This window comes from Eumetopias jubatus, unplaced genomic scaffold, assembly GCF_037043125.1.
Source record: "Eumetopias jubatus isolate StellerSeaLion01/CBP00866 unplaced genomic scaffold, mEumJub1_p1.0 scaffold_2, whole genome shotgun sequence".
NCBI classification, from domain to species: Eukaryota; Metazoa; Chordata; class Mammalia; order Carnivora; family Otariidae; genus Eumetopias; species Eumetopias jubatus.
In genome coordinates, this window is record NW_028274808.1 from 201,073,475 (window position 1) to 201,095,020 (window position 21,546).

The 21,546-nt window shown below is 59.4% G+C and overlaps 1 protein-coding gene across 1 annotated transcript in view; it reads left to right on the forward strand.

The window, feature by feature from the left end:
* ZFYVE28 (zinc finger FYVE-type containing 28) overlaps positions 1 to 21,546 on the forward strand; it is a 109,402-nt gene that overhangs the window by 47,505 nt on the left and 40,351 nt on the right. The window contains exons 2-6 of the mRNA XM_088021263.1: positions 4,361 to 4,501; positions 13,480 to 13,617; positions 15,477 to 15,679; positions 17,183 to 17,272; positions 19,714 to 19,803. Coding sequence (XP_087877389.1) covers positions 4,361 to 4,501; positions 13,480 to 13,617; positions 15,477 to 15,679; positions 17,183 to 17,272; positions 19,714 to 19,803 — 662 coding nt within the window. The remainder of the gene's footprint in view (positions 1 to 4,360; positions 4,502 to 13,479; positions 13,618 to 15,476; positions 15,680 to 17,182; positions 17,273 to 19,713; positions 19,804 to 21,546) is intronic.

A 21,546-nucleotide genomic window follows, 5' to 3' on the forward strand; every position in this document is an offset into this window, starting at 1 on the left:
CTGCCGCCTCCCACCCCCACTGCTGTGAGCGGAGCTGGGGGCTGTGAGGCCAGAGGGAAGCCAGTGGGCTGCGGCGACTGGGGTCAGCTCCCGAGCGCGGTGTCAGGTGCCCAGCCTCACCGCCAGCGGAGTCCAGCATATGTCACCGGCCAGTGGCGGCCTCAGCCCCTCTCCGCGAAGGGATGGCCCCTCTACGTCTGGTAACAAGGTGCCGTTTGAGGCACTCCCCTCCTTCCCTGGCACAAGGCTCGTGGTACCCAGGGCTGCCGGAAGGGAAGCCGGCAGTCCCCAGGAGAGCCGGGTCGCCATTGTGGGGCTGCTGCCTTTTTTGTTTTAAGTTTCAGGGGTAGAGTTTAGTGATTCATCAGTTGCATAAAACACCCAGGGCTCATCACATCACGTGCCCTCCCTCATGCCCATCCCCCAGCTACCCATCCCCCACCCCCTCCCCTCCAGCAACCCTCCGTTGGTTTCCTAGATTTAAGAGTCTCTTATGCTTTGCCTCCCTCTCCGATTTCCTCTTGTTTTACTTTTCCCTCCCTTCCCCTATGATCCTGTTCTGTTTCTTCAATTCCACATATGAGAGAGGTCATATGGCATTTGTTTTTCGCTGACTGACTTATTTCCCTCAGCATAATACTGGGGCTGCCTCTGAGAAGCAAAGAGCAAAGCCTCAGGGCCTCAGCTGAAGGTCAAAGGCCTCCAGTAATGGCCCTGAGGCCACCCCCACCCCCTGTCTGCCTGCCAGCACCCTTGCCCCTCCCTGGGACTCCACGCCCTTGGGGGAAGGGCCGGGAGATGCCTCTTGAGCATCACTTTCCACACCACCCACTCAGTGGAACAGGAAAGAGGCAAAAAAGTATTGCCCAGCCCCCTACCCCAATTCTGCCCCTGGTTCATCACAGAGGGGACACTGGTTACCCTCCTAGGTGTGACGGGAACCAGGGCAAAGTCAGCTGAGCCCCCTGAGGGGACGCATTGGCTCCCGAGGCCAGAGAAGGCACGAGATGCGGGGACACCGGTTGTGGGGGAGGGGCGTCTGGGTCTGTCTCACCCCAGGCTGTGCCCTGACTCCTGCATGCCTGGCGGCGTGCTGCGTGAGCGGCTGAGAGAACAGGCTCTTCTCTCCGAGACTCTCCTGAGGAAGTCCCGGGAAAGGCCTCCCTGGCCCTGCCTGGGTCGCGTGCCCGCCTCCTGGGCCAGTCACCGCGGCTGGGCACCCCCATCCATGGGTCTCTCCGCCGTCTCTGGGGGCTCCTTTGGGGGCCAGCGTCCAGAGCTGACGGAGTCAGGCACTGAAGGGCCCAGACCCCTGAGCTGGAAAGAGCCCCCTGGCGTGGCCACACACGTGGGAGCGGGCAGAAGGCTAGGGTGAAGGGGAACACCTTCGGTGGGGAAAAAAGGGCAGCCAAAAAATTTTGAAAATAAGTTATGCTACATTTACGAACTTAGGTTATAAACACATCTGTGCTATATCCTGGGTCAACTGTGCCCTGTATGTGCTTGTGATTTTCCAGCAAATCTTAACGCCTGGGTGATTTGGCATTTCTCCTCCGTTGTTTTTCTCTGTGTGATCGTGAAAAACACCACTTATAACAATACCTTCAGGGGCTCTAAAAATTTTACTGTGGGTTTCTCCTAATCCTGGAAACTCAGATCAAAGGGAACAAGCCATGCCTGTCTGTGGGCAGAGGGAGCTAGAGCAGGCTGCTGTGTGAGGAGAGATGGCTGCCGTGTGAGGGGAGAGGGCTGGTGTGTGAGGGGAGAGGGCTGCTGTGTGAGGGGAGAGGGCTGGTGTGTGAGGGGAGAGGGCTGGTGTGTGAGGGGAGAGGGCTGCTGTGTGAGGGGAGACGGCTGCTGTGTGAGGGGAGAGGGCTGCTGTGTGAGGGGAGACGGCTGCTGTGTGAGGGGAGAGGGCTGCTGTGTGAGGGGAGAGGGCTGGTGTGTGAGGGGAGAGGGCTGCTGTGTGAGGGGAGACGGCTGCTGTGTGAGGGGAGAGGGCTGCTGTGTGAGGGGAGACGGCTGCTGTGTGAGGGGAGAGGGCTGCTGTGTGAGGGGAGAGGGCTGGTGTGTGAGGGGAGAGGGCTGCTGTGTGAGGGGAGACGGCTGGTGTGTGAGGGGAGACGGCTGGTGTGTGAGGGGAGACGGCTGGTGTGTGAGGGGAGAGGGCTGCTGTGAGGGGAGACGGCTGGTGTGTGAGGGGAGACGGCTGCTGTGTGAGGGGAGAGGGCTGGTGTGTGAGGGGAGAGGGCTGCTGTGAGGGGAGAGGGCTGCTGTGTGAGGGGAGACGGCTGCTGTGTGAGGGGAGACGGCTGGTGTGTGAGGGGAGACGGCTGCTGTGTGAGGGGAGAGGGCTGCTGTGTGAGGGGAGACGGCTGCTGTGTGAGGGGAGAGGGCTGCTGTGTGAGGGGAGAGGGCTGCTGTGTGAGGGGAGAGGGCTGGTGTGAGGGGAGACGGCTGGTGTGTGAGGGGAGACGGCTGCTGTGTGAGGGGAGAGGGCTGGTGTGTGTGAGGGGAGACCGCTGCTGTGTGAGGGGAGAGGGCTGCTGTGTGAGGGGAGACGGCTGCTGTGTGAGGGGAGAGGGCTGCTGTGAGGGGAGAGGGCTGCTGTGTGAGGGGAGAGGGCTGGTGTGTGAGGGGAGAGGGCTGGTGTGTGAGGGGAGAGGGCTGCTGTGTGAGGGGAGAGGGCTGCTGTGAGGGGAGACGGCTGCTGTGTGAGGGGAGAGGGCTGCTGTGTGAGGGGAGACGGCTGCTGTGTGAGGGGAGAGGGCTGCTGTGAGGGGAGAGGGCTGCTGTGTGAGGGGAGAGGGCTGGTGTGTGAGGGGAGACGGCTGGTGTGTGAGGGGAGACGGCTGCTGTGTGAGGGGAGAGGGCTGGTGTGTGTGAGGGGAGAGGGCTGGTGTGTGAGGGGAGAGGGCTGCTGTGTGAGGGGAGAGGGCTGGTGTGTGAGGGGAGAGGGCTGGTGTGTGTGAGGGGAGACGGCTGGTGTGTGAGGGGAGAGGGCTGGTGTGTGAGGGGAGACGGCTGGTGTGTGAGGGGAGAGGGCTGGTGTGTGTGAGGGGAGACCGCTGCTGTGTGAGGGGAGAGGGCTGCTGTGTGAGGGGAGAGGGCTGCTGTGTGAGGGGAGAGGGCTGCTGTGTGAGGGGAGAGGGCTGCTGTGAGGGGAGACGGCTGCTGTGTGAGGGGAGAGGGCTGCTGTGAGGGGAGAGGGCTGCTGTGTGAGGGGAGAGGGCTGGTGTGTGAGGGGAGAGGGCTGGTGTGTGAGGGGAGACGGCTGGTGTGTGAGGGGAGACGGCTGCTGTGTGAGGGGAGAGGGCTGGTGTGTGAGGGGAGAGGGCTGCTGTGAGGGGAGACGGCTGCTGTGTGAGGGGAGAGGGCTGGTGTGTGAGGGGAGAGGGCTGCTGTGAGGGGAGACGGCTGCTGTGTGAGGGGAGACGGCTGCTGTGTGAGGGGAGAGGGCTGCTGTGTGAGGGGAGACGGCTGGTGTGTGAGGGGAGAGGGCTGGTGTGTGAGGGGAGACGGCTGGTGTGTGAGGGGAGAGGGCTGGTGTGTGAGGGGAGACCGCTGCTGTGTGAGGGGAGAGGGCTGCTGTGTGAGGGGAGACGGCTGGTGTGTGAGGGGAGAGGGCTGGTGTGTGAGGGGAGACGGCTGGTGTGTGAGGGGAGACGGCTGGTGTGTGAGGGGAGAGGGCTGGTGTGTGAGGGGAGACGGCTGGTGTGTGAGGGGAGACGGCTGGTGTGTGAGGGAGGTGGCTGGTGGGGCTGGAGCTGAATGGGGAGCGAGGTCGGGACAGTCTGCCATCCCGTCATGGGAGCAGGGCACCCGGGTTTTGCTCCAAGGAGGGTGGGTGGTGACCCCCTGAGGAAGGGGCTTCCTGCCACAGAGCACTGGCATTATCTGGTGTTACAGAAACCGGGCTGAGGACCTGAGAAGATTCTAGAGAGTAGAGCAGGCGTTGGCAACCATTGATGAGGCTTCTTTTGAGGAAATTGTGTTGTGTAGTCTGGTGCACTTCCTTCACAGGCTGTCGTCATTGTAGTTTCGTTTCATGAATAAAACCCGATTATTCAGAGCCGATTCTATTAACTCCACTGCGGCCTCGACCCACTGTCCACGAGCCCCTCATCTGTGAGTCTTCCTACCACCGGGAGCTTTGGGCCCGGACCTCTGGCTTCCGCACAGAGGTGCTGTCCCCGCACGTCCCGCCGTCAGGGCGGCCCTCTGAGAAGTGGGCACAGCCCTATGGGCTGAAATGCCGATGGGGGTTGGGGGGGTCAGGCCGGGTGTCCAGTTGGGAGCCGTGTGGGGCTTCTGTGAGGGGTGACGCTCCCATTCACACCCAGACCTCTCTCCCCTGCAGAGGTCGGACCCACAGCTGCTCGCCCAGTTCTACTATGCGGACGAGGAGCTGAACCAGGTGGCCGCTGAGCTGGACAGTCTGGACGGGCGGAAGGACCCACAGCGGTGCACACTGCTCGTCAGCCAGTTTCGCTCCTGTCAGGTGAGCGGGAGTGGGGCCAAGAGGCCTGTCGTGGGGGAACCTGAGGCTTTGTCACCTGCTCACACACTGTGAGCACGTCTCACTGTGGCCTGGGCAAGGTGCCGGGCGCCCCTTGGTCCGGCTGCACCCCGGGCCTGGAGGAGGGACGAGCCGGAGCAGGCCCGGGTGGGGAGGAGAGCCAGGCGACAGGCGCCGCCTGCACAGGGCACTCTCACGGAGCAGATGTAGGGGGAGGCTGGGTGACTGGGAGCCAGCAGGGTCTTAGCCAGGGAGCAGCACAGGAAAGGGGCCTGCTGGAGGAGCCATGTGCAGAGCTCCCGGCGGGGGTGGATGGGAGCGGCTCAGACTCCCTAGGTATTGCACGATTCAGAGTGGGCTCTGGAAACGATGCTAGAATGTCCTCCCAGTTTAGCCAACGACCCGTTTGAGAGCCTGAGGTGTGATGCAGTTTTGTCAAGGGACAGTCAAGGTCTTTCACAAAGTTTCAGAACATTTTGGTGCATTCTGCCCGCAAGTTTTGCTGGATTCTCTGCCCTGGGGGGGGGGGGGGGGACTGGGGTGTGCTTCCCAGATCACAGGGAGAGCAGGATGCAGTGGAAGGGATGCCACAGAAGCCAGCATCCCACTGTGTGTTTTAAGCATCAGGGGAGTTAGAGAAGGATTTTGGTGGGAGGAGCAGGTCCCGGCTGGCCCTAGAATGACCAGGAGGCCCTCCCCTCTCCTAGGGGACTGGAGGGGCCAGAGGGGTCTCCGGACTTGCTAGGCCATCAGCGCTCTCCCTTTCCCACCAGAAGATGTCCTTCCTTGTGCCCACCGCACACCAACCTTGCAGCTAAGAGGCCTCCCTCCATCATGCCCACCTGCACCCCTGCCTGCGTCCCCCACCTACGCCCCACCTGCACCTGCTCCCACCGCAGCTCTGTGCCCCCTGCAGTGCACTGGCCAGCTCACTGGAGGATATAATTGCCGTTTACACAAACTGACCAAGTGGGATGGCAGCTAAACTAGGTGCTTTGTAGAGCCTCAACAGGGTAAAAACCAGAAAGGAAAAATGCTCTGGAATTAGGCGTGGGCACGGTACTTTAAGGGGATCAGGAAACAAGTCATAGAAAGCTAAAAGAATCTTGCACAAGCATCTTTAATTCCTCACTCCTCTCTTAAGACTCCCGTGTCAGGGTCCCAAGACCACCCCGGGGTCGATGACTCACTAGGAGGATGCACGGGGCGCAGCACATAGTCGTGCTCATGGCCGGGATTCATCCCAGTGAACCCATACAGAGCAAAATCAGCGAAGGGAAAAGGTACGGGGTGGGGGGAGTGGGGGGGACGAAGTCCAGAGGAAGCAGGGGCCAGCTTCCAGCACCCTCTCCCGGGGAGTCAGGTGGGACACGCTCTGTTCCCGGCAGCGCGTCGTGACAACACGTGTGGGGTCTTGTCTGCTGGGGAAGCTCGTTAGAGACGCGGAGCAGGGCTCTCGCTGGGACTGGTCCCGCAGGCCCCTCTCCCTGGCTCGGCCCAAACCGCAGACCCCCGGGAGGAAGGGGTGTCGTCACCGAGCACAGCGTTGGCCCGGACGGGGGAGGCGCAGCTGAGGAGCCGGGAACGCTCCTGATGGCCAGGACCGGACACCTGCCCCGGGCCAGCGCTGCGCGGGCCTCTCAGCACACAGGGTGGGCCTGCGGCGGGGCCCCTGTACACAGAACAGCACAGTTAGAAATCCTGGCTGCCAAGTCACGGATCCTGGCCGTGTGCTCGGCCGCCCACCCAGGAAAGCGGAGTTAGCAGGGATGCCTTTGTGTACACGCTGCAATTTTATAAAGACTCATCACAGTAACATATTTGTTTAACTGGCTACTCACTGGGCGTGGGCTGTGTGAGGGCTCCTGTGCTAGTGAATTTCTACAAAGCTCAGGCCTTTAAGTTGGAAAGTGTCTTCATTTCTGACATTGGTCTTGAAACAGGGCAGTTTGTCTTTTCTGCTTTTGACTGCTGTTTCACATTCTATTTGACTGTCACAATGCTGGTTGTTCATTTGATTGTGCATTCATTCATTCATTCATTCATTCATTCAACAGCAGTCCCTCGAAGAGGATCTTCCTCTGTGTGGAGGGTGGGCAATGCCACAGAAGTGAGGTGGGTGTGGAGGGGACAGGTATTTGGGGTCACTGTATTCAGGGAGGGGCTGCTTGTGCATGATGACAGGTTTGCTGTTGCAACGCGGAGTCTCGTGACCTGCAGTTAAGACGTGGAGCTCTGACACGTTGGTTGATGGCAGCCCACTCTGCAGGGCCACTTGGTGGCCTTGATTTGAGGATACTGTCATCCTAGGCAGGTCACTGGAGGCGAGATTTAGGGACTCCAGGCCCCTGATGCTCTCGGGACCTGTGAGTCTGTCCCGGGCAGGATGTGGCCACCACTGCCAAGACCAAGACTTTTTCGGCTTTGGGGCCGGTGGCTCGGCACTGCCAGTGGGACCTGTCCTTGTCCCACTATTGTCTCGGACCCTGGCCTCGGTGACATATCCCTGAGTCGTCTAGCCTAGGTGTCTGGGGCATCTCGAGGCCCCGTCAGCCCGAGTACAGCCCTCAGCTGAGCCTGGGGCATCTGTGTGGAACACGCTTGGTGGCACCAGCCTGGCCTGGCTCAGCCCTCCAGGGGTCCCTGGAGGCATCCACGTGTGGGTCTCTGGCTGGGTCCCATTCGGTTCTGTCTGAGTCAGCACTCCGGCTCAAGTGTAGGGCTACATTCAGGGAGCCCGGTCTTTCTGGTCTGGGAGCTCTGTCTCCCTTAGGGCATGGGCGGGTCTCCACAACGGTCCTCTGGGTAATGGCCTCACCACTTAATTCCTGCCGGGAAGTCTGATTTCTCTCACCAGCGAGTCTTGGGGGCCTCGTGCTCCCCAAGTCCAGCCAGAACGGGAGCCAGTGCTCTGTGACCATCTGCTTGCTCAGCTAGAAGTTGACAGATGGTTGGTGTCCAGCTGGTTGGCCCTTAGGAGTGCAGGTGGGAGCTGCAGGCTGCAGTGGCCACCGAGACCCACAGAATGAGCTGCCTGCTCACTGGAGGGGAGAAGGGCAGGTGAGGGGCAGGTGGGGGGCAGGTGGGGGGTAGCCAGCACTTGGCTGCAGACCACTTCTGCCCCAGGCTCCCCTCTCAGCCAGCTCCAGGTGGGGGTGGGGGCTTGCTGGGCCCCAGGACAGGGGAAGTCCCCACCAGTATTCACCCCCTTCCCTGTCAGCGGACTTCTCTTGAATGAAGTCCTGTCACAGGCCCTGTCCTTGGGGTGTAGTATCTCAAACCTTTCTGCCCCATAATGGGGTCTGTTAGGTAAAGTCTCCAGGCCAATGCCAGGTACAGAGTAGATGCTCCAAGAACAGGAGCCTTCTTTTCTCTTCTTACAAGAGCGATGCTGTGAGAAGCACATGGGCTGGGTTTGTAAAGAGCAGCAGGCACCGACATGCGGGGTCGGGGGCGGGGGGGCAGGCAGCGGGGGGCTGGGAGCCTGTGAGGTGGAGAAGCCCAGGGACCTGCCCGGTGGTCCTGCCCCTCTCTGGCTCTAATCTTAGAAGGAGTCAGAGTCCTTCATTTTCACCTAAATGACCTTTTACTTTGTGAAAATTGTGGACTGGGGCATACATGAGTGTGCAGGTGGATTTCTGAGGACGTTTGTGTGTTTGTGTTTTTTCTAGCTTCAGAAGCCATAAAGGATTAGAAATCATAGCCTAGGAGGATGAAATGAATCCTGGATTCTTGTGAGGGGCTGAATTGTGTCTCCCCCCACCCCACGTTCATACCGTTCATACATTCAAGTCCTAACCCCCAGTCTTTAAAGACATAATTAAGGTAAAATGAGGTCATTAGGGTGGGTCCTGATCCACTCTGACCAGTGTCCTTGTATGAAGAGGAGATTAGGTCACAGAATGCAGGACAGTCAGGTGAGAACACCGCGAGAGGATCCTCTACAAGCCCAAGAGGGAGGCCTCAGTGGGAACCCGGCCACTGGCAGCTGCACCTGCGTCTCGGAACCGGCACACCGGCGCCTGGGTCTCGGAAGCCGCCCACCCGCACCTGCTTCTCGGAACAGGCCCACGCGCACCTCGGTCTCGGGACCCGCCCACCCTCTCCTGGGTCTCGGGACCCGCCCACCCTCTCCTGGGTCTCGGGACCCGCCCACCCTCTCCTGGGTCTCGGGACCCGCCCACCCTCTCCTGGGTCTCGGAACCTGCCCACCCACGCCTGGGTCTGGGATCCCGCCCTCCGGCACCTGGGTCTTGGAACCCGCCCACCCGCACCTGCTTCTCGGAACAGGCCCATGCGCACCTGGGTCTGGGAACCCGCCCTCCGGCACCTGGGTCTCGGACTCCCAGCCTCCAGGCCAGTGAGGAATAAACTTGGAGCTGCCAGGTGCGGTGTTGTTATGGCGGCCCCAGGCACTAATACAGTGGGATTTGGATTTCATGATGCAGATGGGCTTGAATTTGCTCTGGGTTGGATTCCGGCATCATCATCGACCTGTTTTCTAAAGCCACACCGTAACTTTTGCCACCAAGGGAGTATAATTTTGGATGCTTCAGTGAATATTAAACGGCAAAATGTGCCCCCCCAACCTTGTACCCAAGTGTAGCTAGTTAACGGGGTCACGGTGGGCACGGAGGCGCCTTGCTGCAGATCTGTGATGTGAACAGGGAGGGCCACACCTGGCAAGGGACACCCTCGAACCTCCCCTCACTGGAAGGAGCTGGTGCCCACCGTGGCAGAGGTCGGTTCTCGGGGAGAGAGGGGTCCCTGGTGTGCCCTGACTGCACAGCCCAGACTCCTGTCTGTGGTGTGCTACACCTGGGGGGCAGGTGTGACTACATGTCTGCATTTGGCATCCCAAGAGCTGTGCTTAGGAGGAACTGAGGCGGGGGAACCCAGGAGGACTGGCACTCCTTGCCAAGGCCGGGAGTGCCTCGCAGCTCTTGAATTCTTTGAATTGAATTCTTTGTTTTCATATTGACTTTTGAGAGTTCTTTACATATTCTGACACCAGGCTTCATCCAGTTATGATTTACATTATTTTCTCCCAGTCTGTGGCTCGTCTCTTCATTTTCTGCCTAGTTTTTTGAAGGACATAAGTTTTAGATTTTGATGAAGCCCAGCTTATCCTTTTTTCCCTTTGTAGGTCATGTTTTTTTGGTCTAAGAAGTCTCGGCCTAACCCAGGGTCATCAGATTGTCTTCTGTGTTTTCCTTTAGGAGTTCTATAGTTTCAGGCTTTACATTGAGGTCTGTGATCCATAGTGAGTTAACGTCAGTATATAGCATGAGGACTGGACCCACGTTTTTGTGCAAATCAATTTTCCGTTGTTCCAGCATCATGTGTTGAGAAGATGCTATCCTTTCTCCACGGAAAAGTGTTATTGCACCTTTGGGAAAATCAGTTTTCCAAATAGGTGGGGGTCTATTTCTGGGCTCTCTGTTCTATCCCCTTGATCTGTCTTCAGGCCAGTCCCACGCTGTCTCCATCACAGCAACTCTGTCTTGCGTCTTAGAATCCCGCGGTGTCAGATCTCCAACATTGTTCTTCTGTTCAAAGTTGTGGCTGTTCTAAGTTCTTTGCAGTTCCGTATGGAATTTAGAAACTGCTTGTAGAGGTCTATAAAGAAGCCCGCTGAGCGGGATCACACTGAAGCTGTAGGCCAATACTGGGGAAAGCGTGCGGTTTTCCCCATTAAGCATGGTACTAGCTGTCCAGCGAAGCAGGGATCCTTGGATTCGTAGCTACTCAGGGCTTGAAAGATGGAGCCCCACTGCTTTCTCACGCACACTCTTCCTGAGAAAGCCAGGGTAACCCTTCTCTTTGCTCTGCGTGGTAGCATCTTTTTCTCTTACTACTTGTAAGGCCTCTTTTTATTGGTTTCTATCCATTTCATCATGCTGTGATTTGCTGTAATTTTCTTCGTGTTTCTTGCCCTTTGGGTTCTTTGAACTTCTTGGACCTTGTGTTTATAGTTGTCATTAAATTGGACAAAAACTGGCCATAATTCTTTCAAATATTTTTTCTGTTCCATTCCTTCTCTTGGGTCTTGCATGATAGGTCTGACATCCTGAAGTTTTATTATTTCTTTTTCGGGCTCTTTGCAGAGTTTCAGTTGCTTGTCTTCAGGTTTATTGTTCTCTTCTTCCGAAATGTCTGATCTGGGCTGAATCTCATCCGGTGTGTTTGTTTTCAGCTCAGATATTGTGATTTCCATTTTTAGATCAGCTGGGTCCTTTTTATGTCTTCACGGTCTCAGCTAACTTTTGGAACATACAGGTATCACTTGTAAGGGCCACCTCCATGTCCCCTGATGGCCACCATGCCACCGGGCACAGCTAGGCTTGGTTTTTCTTTTTATCATGTGTCATATTTTCTTAATGCTTTGCAAGCCTGGTGATTTTTTTTTTTTTTTTTTTTTATTGAATGCCTGATGTTGTGAATCTGGCCTTCTGGGAGCTGACTATTTTTGTATTCCTGTAAATCTCTTTGACCTTAGTTTTGTAATGTAGTTTGGTTACTTACAAATGGTCTGATCCTCTTGGATCCTGTTTTTTAAGATGTTAGGTGGGGGTCAGAGCTGAGTTCAGTCTGGGGCTAATCACTCTCCCGCCACTGAGGCAAGACATGTTTGGGTGCTCTGCCTAGCGCCCTGTGAATAGCTCTCTGAGCTCTGTGAACGGCTCCCTGTACCGTGTCCTCGCCTCCTTCCTGGTCTTGCTGGCCTGTGTCCGTTCCCGGCTCCCAGGCCTGCGGGGATTTCTCTGGCCAGCTCTCCCTTCTCTTGATTCTGGCTTCCTCAGTCCCTTGGACCGTCAGCTCTTCTCTTCAGTGAGGGCGTTTGCTGGGTCCCACCGGGGTGCCCGCCCTTCGGACCAGGACCTAAAAGGTTGCTCAAGGCCATGAGCCAGACAGTCACAGCTCTTGCCTTACCTGTTTCTCTTCCCTTGGGGCCACTTGGCTGCGATGGCCAGTGTCTTGAGAACCATTGTCTTATTTTCCCCATTACTGTGGTCATCTTTCAAGGGAGGCCGATTTGGTTCCTGTTCCTCTGCCTTGGCTGGAATCAGAGGTCCCTGCAGATGTTTGCTGGGCACAGGGGACCCGTCAGAGAACAGAAGGAGACCTGCCCTCGCCCTCGGGTGCTGATGTCCTGCAAGCCCCCCACCAGCCCTGGCTCTTCCTGGGAGCGGATGTTGACTGGGTGCTAACGGTTTTGATGGAGTTGATTTTTCATTAGTTTGTTGAATCATGAGAAAGGGGCCTTCCTGCCCAGAAAGCCTTTTATTTTATTTTTAAAAAAGATTTTTATTTATTTGACAGAAAGAGACACAGCAAGAGAGGGAACTACAAGCAGGGGGAGTGGGAGAGGGAGAAGCAGGCTTCCTGCTGAGCAGGGAGCCCGATGCGGGGCTCGATCCCAGGACCCTGGGATCATGACCTGAGCTGAAGGCAGATGCTCAACGACTGAGCCACCCAGGTGCCCCCGAAAGCCTTTTAAACTGGAGTCCCGGGATGGAGTACCGCATCAGGCCCTGCTCAGCGGGGAGTCTGCTTCTCCCTCCCACCCTCCCCCCTCTCATGCTCTCTCTCTCAAATAAATAAAATCTTTTTTAAAAACCCATTTATAAGAAAAAAAGAACTCATGGTAGTACCATTTGATGCTGGTTGAATTTTATTTTTATTTTTTGTATTGTCAGAGCTCAGTGTGCTGACGTTTTACATTAGAAAGGTCATGCTTCCCACTTGTGGTGACTGTTCATATCTGCTTCCTAATAAAAATGGAAGTCGAGCCTCAGAGGGCAGAAAGGAGCGGTGTTGAGATATGAAATCGCCAAGGGTGAGAACGTCAGCTAGGGCCGTCTTTCTGGAAAGCAGCTTGCTGGGTTGTAACCAGAGCCCGTAAATGCGCTGCGCGCTCGACTTTGTGGCTCCACTTTTGGAAACGAGTGGATCCTAAGGACATAACTGAACACTCGGAGTGTCACGCCCCACAGCCTGATGGCAGCTTTGTTCCTGGGGGTGGAGAATTAGAGACACTATCAGTGGCCGGCAGACCAGGAAGCGGCGAGTCCACGGGGTTTTACAGACCCAGCTCCCACTGCCTGACTGACGGTCCGGGAATCCTGGGCTCCTTCTGGGGGCTGCCTGGAGGATCAGAGAAGTTAAGCAGCCTGTCCCAGGTGCACAGCCATGAGGGGTGGAGTCAGGGTCTCCACCTCCCGGAAGGGAGGAAGCCCCTCTTCCTTGCCAGCTGATTGATCTCTGGTTCCAGAGGAGTCTGAGGGGATGCTGCCTGGGCGAAGGAGCAGGGGCCGGCTGTGCTCGGCCATCTACACAGGAGTAAACGGAGGTCCAGAGAGGGTGGCGGCTTTGCCCCGGCCCCGACTGCGGAGGCTCCTGCGGTCGCTGGTGCTGGGTGAGGAGGCCCTTTTCCTCACACGGACGGGCCTTGGAGCGCTGTGCGGCAGGCCTGGGAAGGCTGGTTTGCACACAGTCTCCCAGTGGGGTGTCCTTCCCCGACAGCTGATCTTGTCTGTGCTGTGATCACGCCCCGGATGACGTGGGCTTGTGATGTTAATAGGAGCAGCACAGCAAGCTGGCGGTAAGATCAACTCTTCTTGTGTGTCTGTCCGCATAGCCACGCCATTTCTTGAGCTCTGTTGTAAGCGATTCGTGTACACGTGTTCAGAGACAGTCTTTGTGGCCTCGGCTGCAGGGAGCCCGGGTGTGGGTCAGCAGCCGCTCGTGGGCTCATGGTAACAGGGAGGCTCCCCCAGGCCTCCACGCGTGCCTAGCCTCCGTGAGCGTGAGCAGCAGGACCAGGGAGGCAGGGGGAGGCAGGACGTTCTCTCTAGATGCTTCTGGAGCATTTGAACTTTTCCTAGCCATTGCAGAGCAAGCAGGGGGGTGTTACCGTATCACCCCCGTCGTAGCACACTTTCATGTTTCTGTTTCAGGACAACGTGTTAAACATCATTAATCAGATCATGGATGTGTGCATCCCCCAGGACCGAGCCCCGCGGGATTTCTGCGTCAAGTTCCCTGAGGAAATCCGGCACGACAACCTGGCAGGCCAGCTGTGGTTCGGTGCTGAGGTAGCGGGCAGCCGCCTGGGTCTGGGATCACAGTGTGGGGCACTGTGTCTCTCCCCTGTGTGCACCTGCGGGGGTTAGGGACCTGGTGTCTCCCCCTTCACGGGGTCAAAGCCCACCTGCCAGGGGTTATGGATGGTGCATTCTCAGCCTGTGAGGCCACTCGCCCCTTTGAGGGTCTGGGAAAGCCATGAGCCTGCTCCCCAGATCTGTACATGCAAATATGGACACGAAGCTTCACAAGCGATTTCTGGGAGGTTCTCAGGCCCCCAGATGTGAAGGGCCCACAGGGGCTTCTTACCAGCTTTGGGAGCGGCACTCCCCTCCCCCACTAACGGGGGGAGCATCCTTGCCCACGGGGCTGGGGGCTGCATTCGAGGCCTTACTGGAGCACCCCTCATCCGCCTGTCAGACCTCCCTCCTCCTCTCCCCCTGGGGGGACTGCAGCCTGAGAGGAAGGTGCTGGCCCCGTGGTGGCAGGACCTGCTTCGCCCCGGCCAGCTGTTGTCCGTTGCCCCACCTTGCAACCCCTCCCTTGGCCCCACTGAGGTTCGCAGCCTGACGCCTGTGCCCCCTTGGCCTCACTCCCGATGAGTCCCTGGGCTGCTACGTCTTCCTCTGGCACCGCCTGGCCCTGGGCCTGTCTGTCCTCTGCCCCACCCCTCTGACCCGCCTGGTAGGAGGGCATCCTTGCCCACACTTTGGTGCGGGGGGGCCCCAGGCAGGCTGTCCCTGCCCCATCTCGGTTTTCCCGGCCATAGAGTGAGTTCCAGGGGCAGGGACAGCTGTGGGGCTGTGACACGATACAGGTCCCGTGCCTGGTGGCACTCAGGGCGCCGTCTCCCCTGTGCGGGCCGGCCCTGGGGCTCCCCTCCAGGGGGGTGGGGAAATCAGCAACACTGCGCTCTGCCCCCCAGGAAAGTGCTTCTCGCCCCAGCTCGTCTCTGGGTCACTGCTGACTGGGTTAGCGGTTGACGAGTGCAGGCCTGAGGTGGGCAGGGGGCCCCACATCACCACCGCCCCAAGTGGGGATTGCACGGCCACCCCTCAGCCAGGACCCGGGTCTGACGAGCACCCCATGTCTCTGGACGTGTGGAACATGCTGGGGTGATGCATGCAGCCTGCGCAGGCCTGCGATCTGCCCCCCACTGCCCGGGACAGGTGTGGGTGGATTTGTGGGCACAGAGGGACCCTCCTACCGCCCAGGAGCTGAGAGTCCCGCACTGATGAGTCTCAGCTCAGCGCAAAGTCAATGAGCGTTTGTGGAAGCCAGGTGTCTTTACTTCCTAGAAAGGTCAGCGGTCTTGGGGAGCGGGGTCAGCTCTCGGTGCCTCACGCCGGAAGTGTGGCCATGAATGTGGTGTTGCGGCGCTCCTGGGCATCCAGCACCCAGCTGTGGGCTGGGTGGGAGGGGGCAGGAGTCAGGACCAGGGCCCCCAGCACGGAGCCCCCAGACCCAAGAGTCCCAGTTGGCCTTCCCCTCCCTGCCTGCCTCTGGGTCCGTGTGCGGACCGTCTCAGGGAGAGCCTTTGCCCTCACAGCCATGGCTGCTCTGGGTTAAGTAGAGACCAGGAGCGAGCAGGTGGCACGTCCCTGAGACACTTGGCCTATGGTATGAATTGGGGCTCTTCCCAGGAGAGGAGCCTCGGGGAGGGGTCTTGGGGATGATGCGCACACCTTGGCCTGGCCACCGCTCCCCTGACTTCCTGTCCCACCGTCCTCAGGGCTGGCCCTTAGAGCACCCGCTCTCTGCAGAGTGGAGGGGAGGACCCCAGCCGGTCAGGCTTCAGGGGCCCCCCCTGGAACCAGCTCTGATGCCGGTCGCTCCCAGGCCTCTCCTGAACCGTGTTCTCTGCCTGCAGTGCCTGGCTGCTGGCTCCATCATCATGAACCGCGAGCTGGAGAGCATGGCCATGCGCCCCCTGGCCAAGGAGCTGACCCGCAGCCTGGAGGATGTGCGGGGCGCTCTCCGCGACCAGGCGCTGCGGGACCTCAACACCTACACGGAGAAGATGAGGGAGGCGCTGAGGCACTTCGACGTCCTGTTTGCCGAGTTCGAGCTGAGGTGACCCTGAGGCCTTTGCTTTATGAGTCTGGGGAGGTGCCAGCCCCCTGCATCGTGGTGTTTCAAGCTGGACGGATGCGCGGAGGGAGGAGCCGGGGCTGGTTCAGGGCCGTCCGTCCGTGTAGTTAACCCTGGACACATGAGGTGGGGGGTGTGGGGGTCAGGCTGGGTGACCTTTCCAGGGGTCCAGCCCACCCCCTCTGCCTCTCCCTGATGCACCCCAGCGTGAAAGACCCGGGACGTTCCTGCAAGTAGCAGTCACCCGGAGTGGACGTGCCACTGCCAGCCTCCACCCGTGCCGCCTGCCCGAGGCTCTGCTGCTCCCCTTCTGCCTCGCCTCCTGCCTCTGACCGCCTGCCTCACCTCCCGCTTCGCTTCCCACCTCGCTTCCTGCCTCGCCTCCCGCCAGTGCCTGGGCTCACCGAACAGGGCTTGTTGGTCACCAGCTGCCCCCTTCACCCCATCTGTTCATCCGCTCCCTGCACAAACACCCCGAGCATCACCTCCCCCACCTTCATGTGCTCAGATCTGGGACACAGAGCAAGGGCGGGGTGGCTGTGGCTCTTGGACACGGGGACACTCCAGCTCCCTGGGATGAAGTCGAGGGCACCTCCCCAGGTTAGGATCACACAGTGCCCTCCACCCGCACCTGCCATGTGCCCCACCTGTCCCCTCCTGCCTGCTGCTGTCCCCAGCCTGGGGAGCCAAGGCGGAGCCCACCCCCGTCTCCAGCCAGTGCCTCCCGCCCCCCCAGGCTGCACTCACCTGCTCCTTCCTTAGAGGACACAGGCAGGGCCTGGGGGCTACCTCGCAGGGCTTTGAGGAGCCCAGGGCTGGGGGGCAGGCACGCCACCCGCTCCCACAGACACGGAGACGCTCGCGGTTAGCGAGAAAAAGTGGGACCCCAAATCCACGTCCATGGTGGCTGCAGTTAGTATAAATTGTCCATCGTGTAAGCCGACGACAGCAGCCTAGACATGAAGGCAGTGCCTCCGGGAGGTGGGAGCACAGACGATGTTTCTCCTTCTGTATCCTTTTCTGGCTTGTCCAGGTCCCAGAGAAGCTTTTATAACAAGAAAAAAGTCAGGGCTGGGGAGTTAGAAGCAAAGAGACGCGTTCTCACCCGGGGAAGGGTGGGACAACGTGTCGCTTGCCCAGGAGGCCCCTGTGCTGGCCACCCCCGCCCCGCGGTCTTCACCCACTTGCACGCGCATCCACCCACTCACGTGCCCACGAAGGCCGGCACCCAGGCGGGGATGTCACAAAGCCGGCAGTGCCAGGTCCAGGGCGCGCAGGGCCCAGGCGGGGCAGGGCTGTGGGCCCCGGAGGCGCTGGACTGGGCCCACCTTGGGAAGAGCCTTGATTTCAGACACAAATGGCCATGCCTCTTGCCAGAAGCTGTGTACGTCTGAAGCACGTTTGGCTTTCATCTGAGATGCAACTCTTTTTGGGGGGATGCGTGGGTGGTGGGGGCAGCACTCACCTCCCTGGCTGTGTCTGCAGCTACGTCTCTGCCATGGTGCCCGTGAAGTCCCCCAGGGAGTACTACGTGCAGCAGGAGGTCATCGTGCTGTTCTGCGAGACCGTGGAGAGGTGAGGCCACCCCTGACCACCACAGGACCGTGCTCCTCCCTGAGGCAGCGCAGGGTCAGGGACGCCTCCAGCCCCCTTCCCCTTCCAAGTCCGCCTTCCCCTAGTGGGCACACCTACAGCCCTCCTTCCTCAGCCCCACCATCCCCTTCCTCCGGGCCCACCCCTGACAGAGTGCCAGAGCGGCGGCCACAGGGAGCGCGGAGAGCTGGAAGCCTCACCTCCCCACCTTCTCACCTCTGTACCCCCTCAGCCTCCACACCTCCGTGCCTTCCCGACCTCCTGACCTCCACACCTCCTTACCGCCTCACCTCCACATCACACGGCCTCCGTCACCGCCATGCCTCCTTCACCTCCTCACCTCCACACCGCCTCACCTCCACACCGCCTCACCTCCACACCGCCTCACCTCCACACCCTCCTCACCTCCACACCGTCTCACCTCCACACCGCCTCACCTCCACACCCTCCTCACCTCCACACCCTCCTCACCTCCACACCGCCTCACCTCCACACCGCCTCACCTCCACACCCTCCTCACCTCCACACCTCCTCACCTCCACACCTCCTCACCTCCACACCGCCTCACCTCCACACCCTCCTCACCTCCACACCCTCCTCACCTCCACACCGCCTCACCTCCACACCGCCTCACCTCCACACCCTCCTCACCTCCACATCACACGGCCTTCGTCACCGCCATGCCTCCTTCACCTCCTCACCTCCACACCTCCTCACCTCCACACCCTCCTCACCTCCACACCGTCTCACCTCCACACCGCCTCACCTCCACACCCTCCTCACCTCCACACCCTCCTCACCTCCACACCGCCTCACCTCCACACCGCCTCACCTCCACACCCTCCTCACCTCCACACCTCCTCACCTCCACACCTCCTCACCTCCACACCGCCTCACCTCCACACCCTCCTCACCTCCACACCCTCCTCACCTCCACACCGCCTCACCTCCACACCGCCTCACCTCCACATCACACGGCCTTCGTCACCGCCATGCCTCCTTCACCTCCTCACCTCCACACCTCCTCACCTCCACACCCTCCTCACCTCCACACCTCCTCACCTCCACACCGCCTCACCTCCACACCGCCTCACCTCCATGCCTTCTTCACTTCTGCATTTTTACACCTCCTCACTTCCAAACCTTCCTCATCTCCATGCCTCCTTCACCTCCTCATCTTCACACCTCCTCACCTCAACACCTCCATGCCTTCCTGATCTCTATACCTCCTCACCCTCCTCACCTCCACACCTTCCTCACTTCCACATTGCCTCACCTCCATGCCTCCACACCTCCTCACCTACCTGCCTTCTGCACCTCTATACCTCCTCACCTCCGTGCCTTCCTGACCTCCTCACCTCCACATCTTCCTCACCTTCTCACCTCCACGCCTCCTTACCTCCTCACCTCCTTACTTTCTCACTTCCACACCTCCGTGCCTTCCCGACCTCTTCACCTCTACATTTCCTAACCTTCTCACCTCCACCTTCCTCACCTTCACCCCTCCTCACCTCCATACCTTCCTCACCTCCCTGCTTTCCTCATCTCCTCACCTCCACACCTCCTCACCTCCATACCTTCCTCACCTCCCTGCTTTCCTCATCTCCTCACCTTCACACCTTCCTCACCTCCACAGGCTAGGATGGAGCCCTTGCTGGGTTGGAGGTCCCCTGAACAAGGTTTTGTGGAGTGAATCATCAGTATTCTTGCCATGCCTTGGACAGTAATTAAAGTCAGATTTTTGAGTGGATTTTGGGACTAAGATTTCGCCTAGAATGTTTCTTCTGTTTGACTAGTGCTGTGGTATTAGGGAAGTCTTGAAATTGCCTCATATCACCTCACAATGAAAGGCAGGTTATTCATTTTTTATGTATTGAAAGACACTTCAATTTGCTAAAAAATAAGATGGTGGGCGTCCTTTTACTTGGAACCATTGTGACGTGACTCGAGCAGCGCCAGCTCACGGAGTATAGAGAAAGCTGCTTGCGTTTGCCTGGGGTGTGAGACTAAATCCAGGAGAGTGCCGTTCGTTCCTCAGGAAAGTGTTAAATTGTGCAGGGCAGTGTTTTTGTTCCACGTTTGTTTTGCCACTTGAGCTGTTTCAATTTTCTGGCTAAGCAAGCCCATGGCGGGATAAGCTTTTGTATTTTGTTTGCTGGACACCATCACTGCCCCGTGAGCCCCTCCTCAGCAAGCACACCTTCCTCCTCCCTGCACCTTCTGTCAGAGATGGGATCGGGCAGGTGGGAAGATGGGGAAGGGTAAGCACCAGCCCCCTCTGCTCGGGCCTCTTCTGGAGCAGAGTGTGGCCCCTGTCACCTTCCTGACCATCTGCTAAGCACAGACGCAGGTGAGGGTGGAATGGGCCACGGTGGATGCAGGTGGGCAGGCCTCACCCCTCTTGGTCTCTGTCCCTCGGCCAGGGCCCTGGACTTCGGGTACCTGACCCAGGACATGATTGATGACTACGAACCGGCCCTCATGTTTACCATCCCCAGGTTGGCCATCGTGTGGTGAGTGTTCCTCCCGCCTGGGACAGCCATTGGGCAGAAGCCTAGCAGGATTGTGGAGTGAGACAGTCCTGGGCCCCTTCGGGGTGTTGATGGCTTGGCACTCACACCCCCAACAGGTGGCTGCTCAGCCACCCACGCGGTACTAAGCAGGCCTGCTGTCGCCCTCACCAGGTGTTCTGAGGGTGAGGGAGGGATCCCCCACCCTAAATAGTATGAGATGGCTGGACACCCAACACCCAACTGGACAGGTGAGATGGACAGTCACCTATACTCACAGCCCAGGGAAGGAGCGCCCCACGCACCATGTAGAACCACGTGGGGCGCACGGAGGAGCAGAGTGCCCAGCGCGGGCTGTGGGAGGAGGCCCCTGGCTCCCGTGGGGGGATGTGATGGGCTTACCTGAATCATTCACAGGCTGGCAGGGGGTGAAATGACACCTAGCAGGTGAAGAGCAGGTGGGGTGCAGCTGCTCTGGCGGTGGGGGCATGCCCAGGCAGAGCCTCTCCTACTGGGTGCGGAGTGTGAGCTGAGAGAGCAGGGGAGCTCAGGCTCAGGCCTCTGGGGTCTTGTGGGCTCAGAGATGTTGGCAGCACGTGGGGTTAGGCCTTGTGTACGCCAAGGCAGGAGGTGCTCGGTCACTCGCTGAGTGCTCAGAGCTTCTTGGAGCCAAGGTCAGAGCCCGGGTGTTCTGGGCTCGGTCCACTGCTGCTCAGCCACACCCTGACTCCCAGAAGGGACCCCCCTTGCCTCTTGCCGGGTGAGGGGACGTGGGGCGGGTGGTCACAGGGGGAGGAGGGTGAATGGGGCCACAGGGAGCCCAGTGGAGGGGCCTGTCGGGCTGGCCACGGGGGCGGGGCCCAGTGGGCAGCTGGCGTGCAGGTGTGGAGCTGGGCAGAGAGGGGGACCAGAGTCCTCGGGGCGGACGCTAATTGTAGATGCCGTCGTCAGTGAGGTGGCCTGGGAGAGTGTGGGGTGAACACGGAGGCCGGGACTGGTCCAGGCACAGGACCCCCTCCTTGGGAAGTGGGGGTGCAGTGGTGGGAGCGGTGGGGGGCAGTGGCGGTGCAGCAGGATGGGGCCAGCTTCTGGGACGGATGGGCTTCCCTCCAGCACAGGGAGCGGGACAGGTCGGGCTGCATGCAGAAGGCCTGTGGGAGCCAGTGGGGCAGACCCCGTCCTGGACAGGCCAAAAGCACCTTCTGCTGCCCTGGGACCCTGGAGGTCAAATGGCAGAGAGACCCAGAGTGTAGAGGCTCAAGGGACGGAGAGTTGGGAAGAGGGGCCGGGACCTCAGGGAAGCCCAAGCGCCGCTCTGGAGTATGGGCCTGACCCTCCGCCCACACCCTGCTTCCCCTGGGCCGGGCATGAGGGCGGCCGCGCCCCGCTCTCCTTGGCCTGGTTGTGTCCCCAGAGCCACCTTCCCCGGCGGTCTCTCTGCCAGGACCCCCGGCCTGGCGCCTCCAGCCCTTCCTTCCATTATCCTTTTCCCTGCGAGACTGTCTCCTCCCCGAGTTTACCCGTCAGGGAAAGCAGGAGCGCGTCCCAGCTCACCAGAGCGCCCGCACTTTACAATTGCCTTGATCCCTAGAATCTGAGACTCTGCCTTCACCTGAAGCTGAGGGAGGCAGAGGACAGATGTCCCCTAGGGCCAGCCCTGGTGGCCTGGCCCTAAGTGGCCCCTCAGTGGGCCGCGCAATTTTGTCACATCATTTGCTTCCTAGGCAACGGCTCTCTGCGGCCACA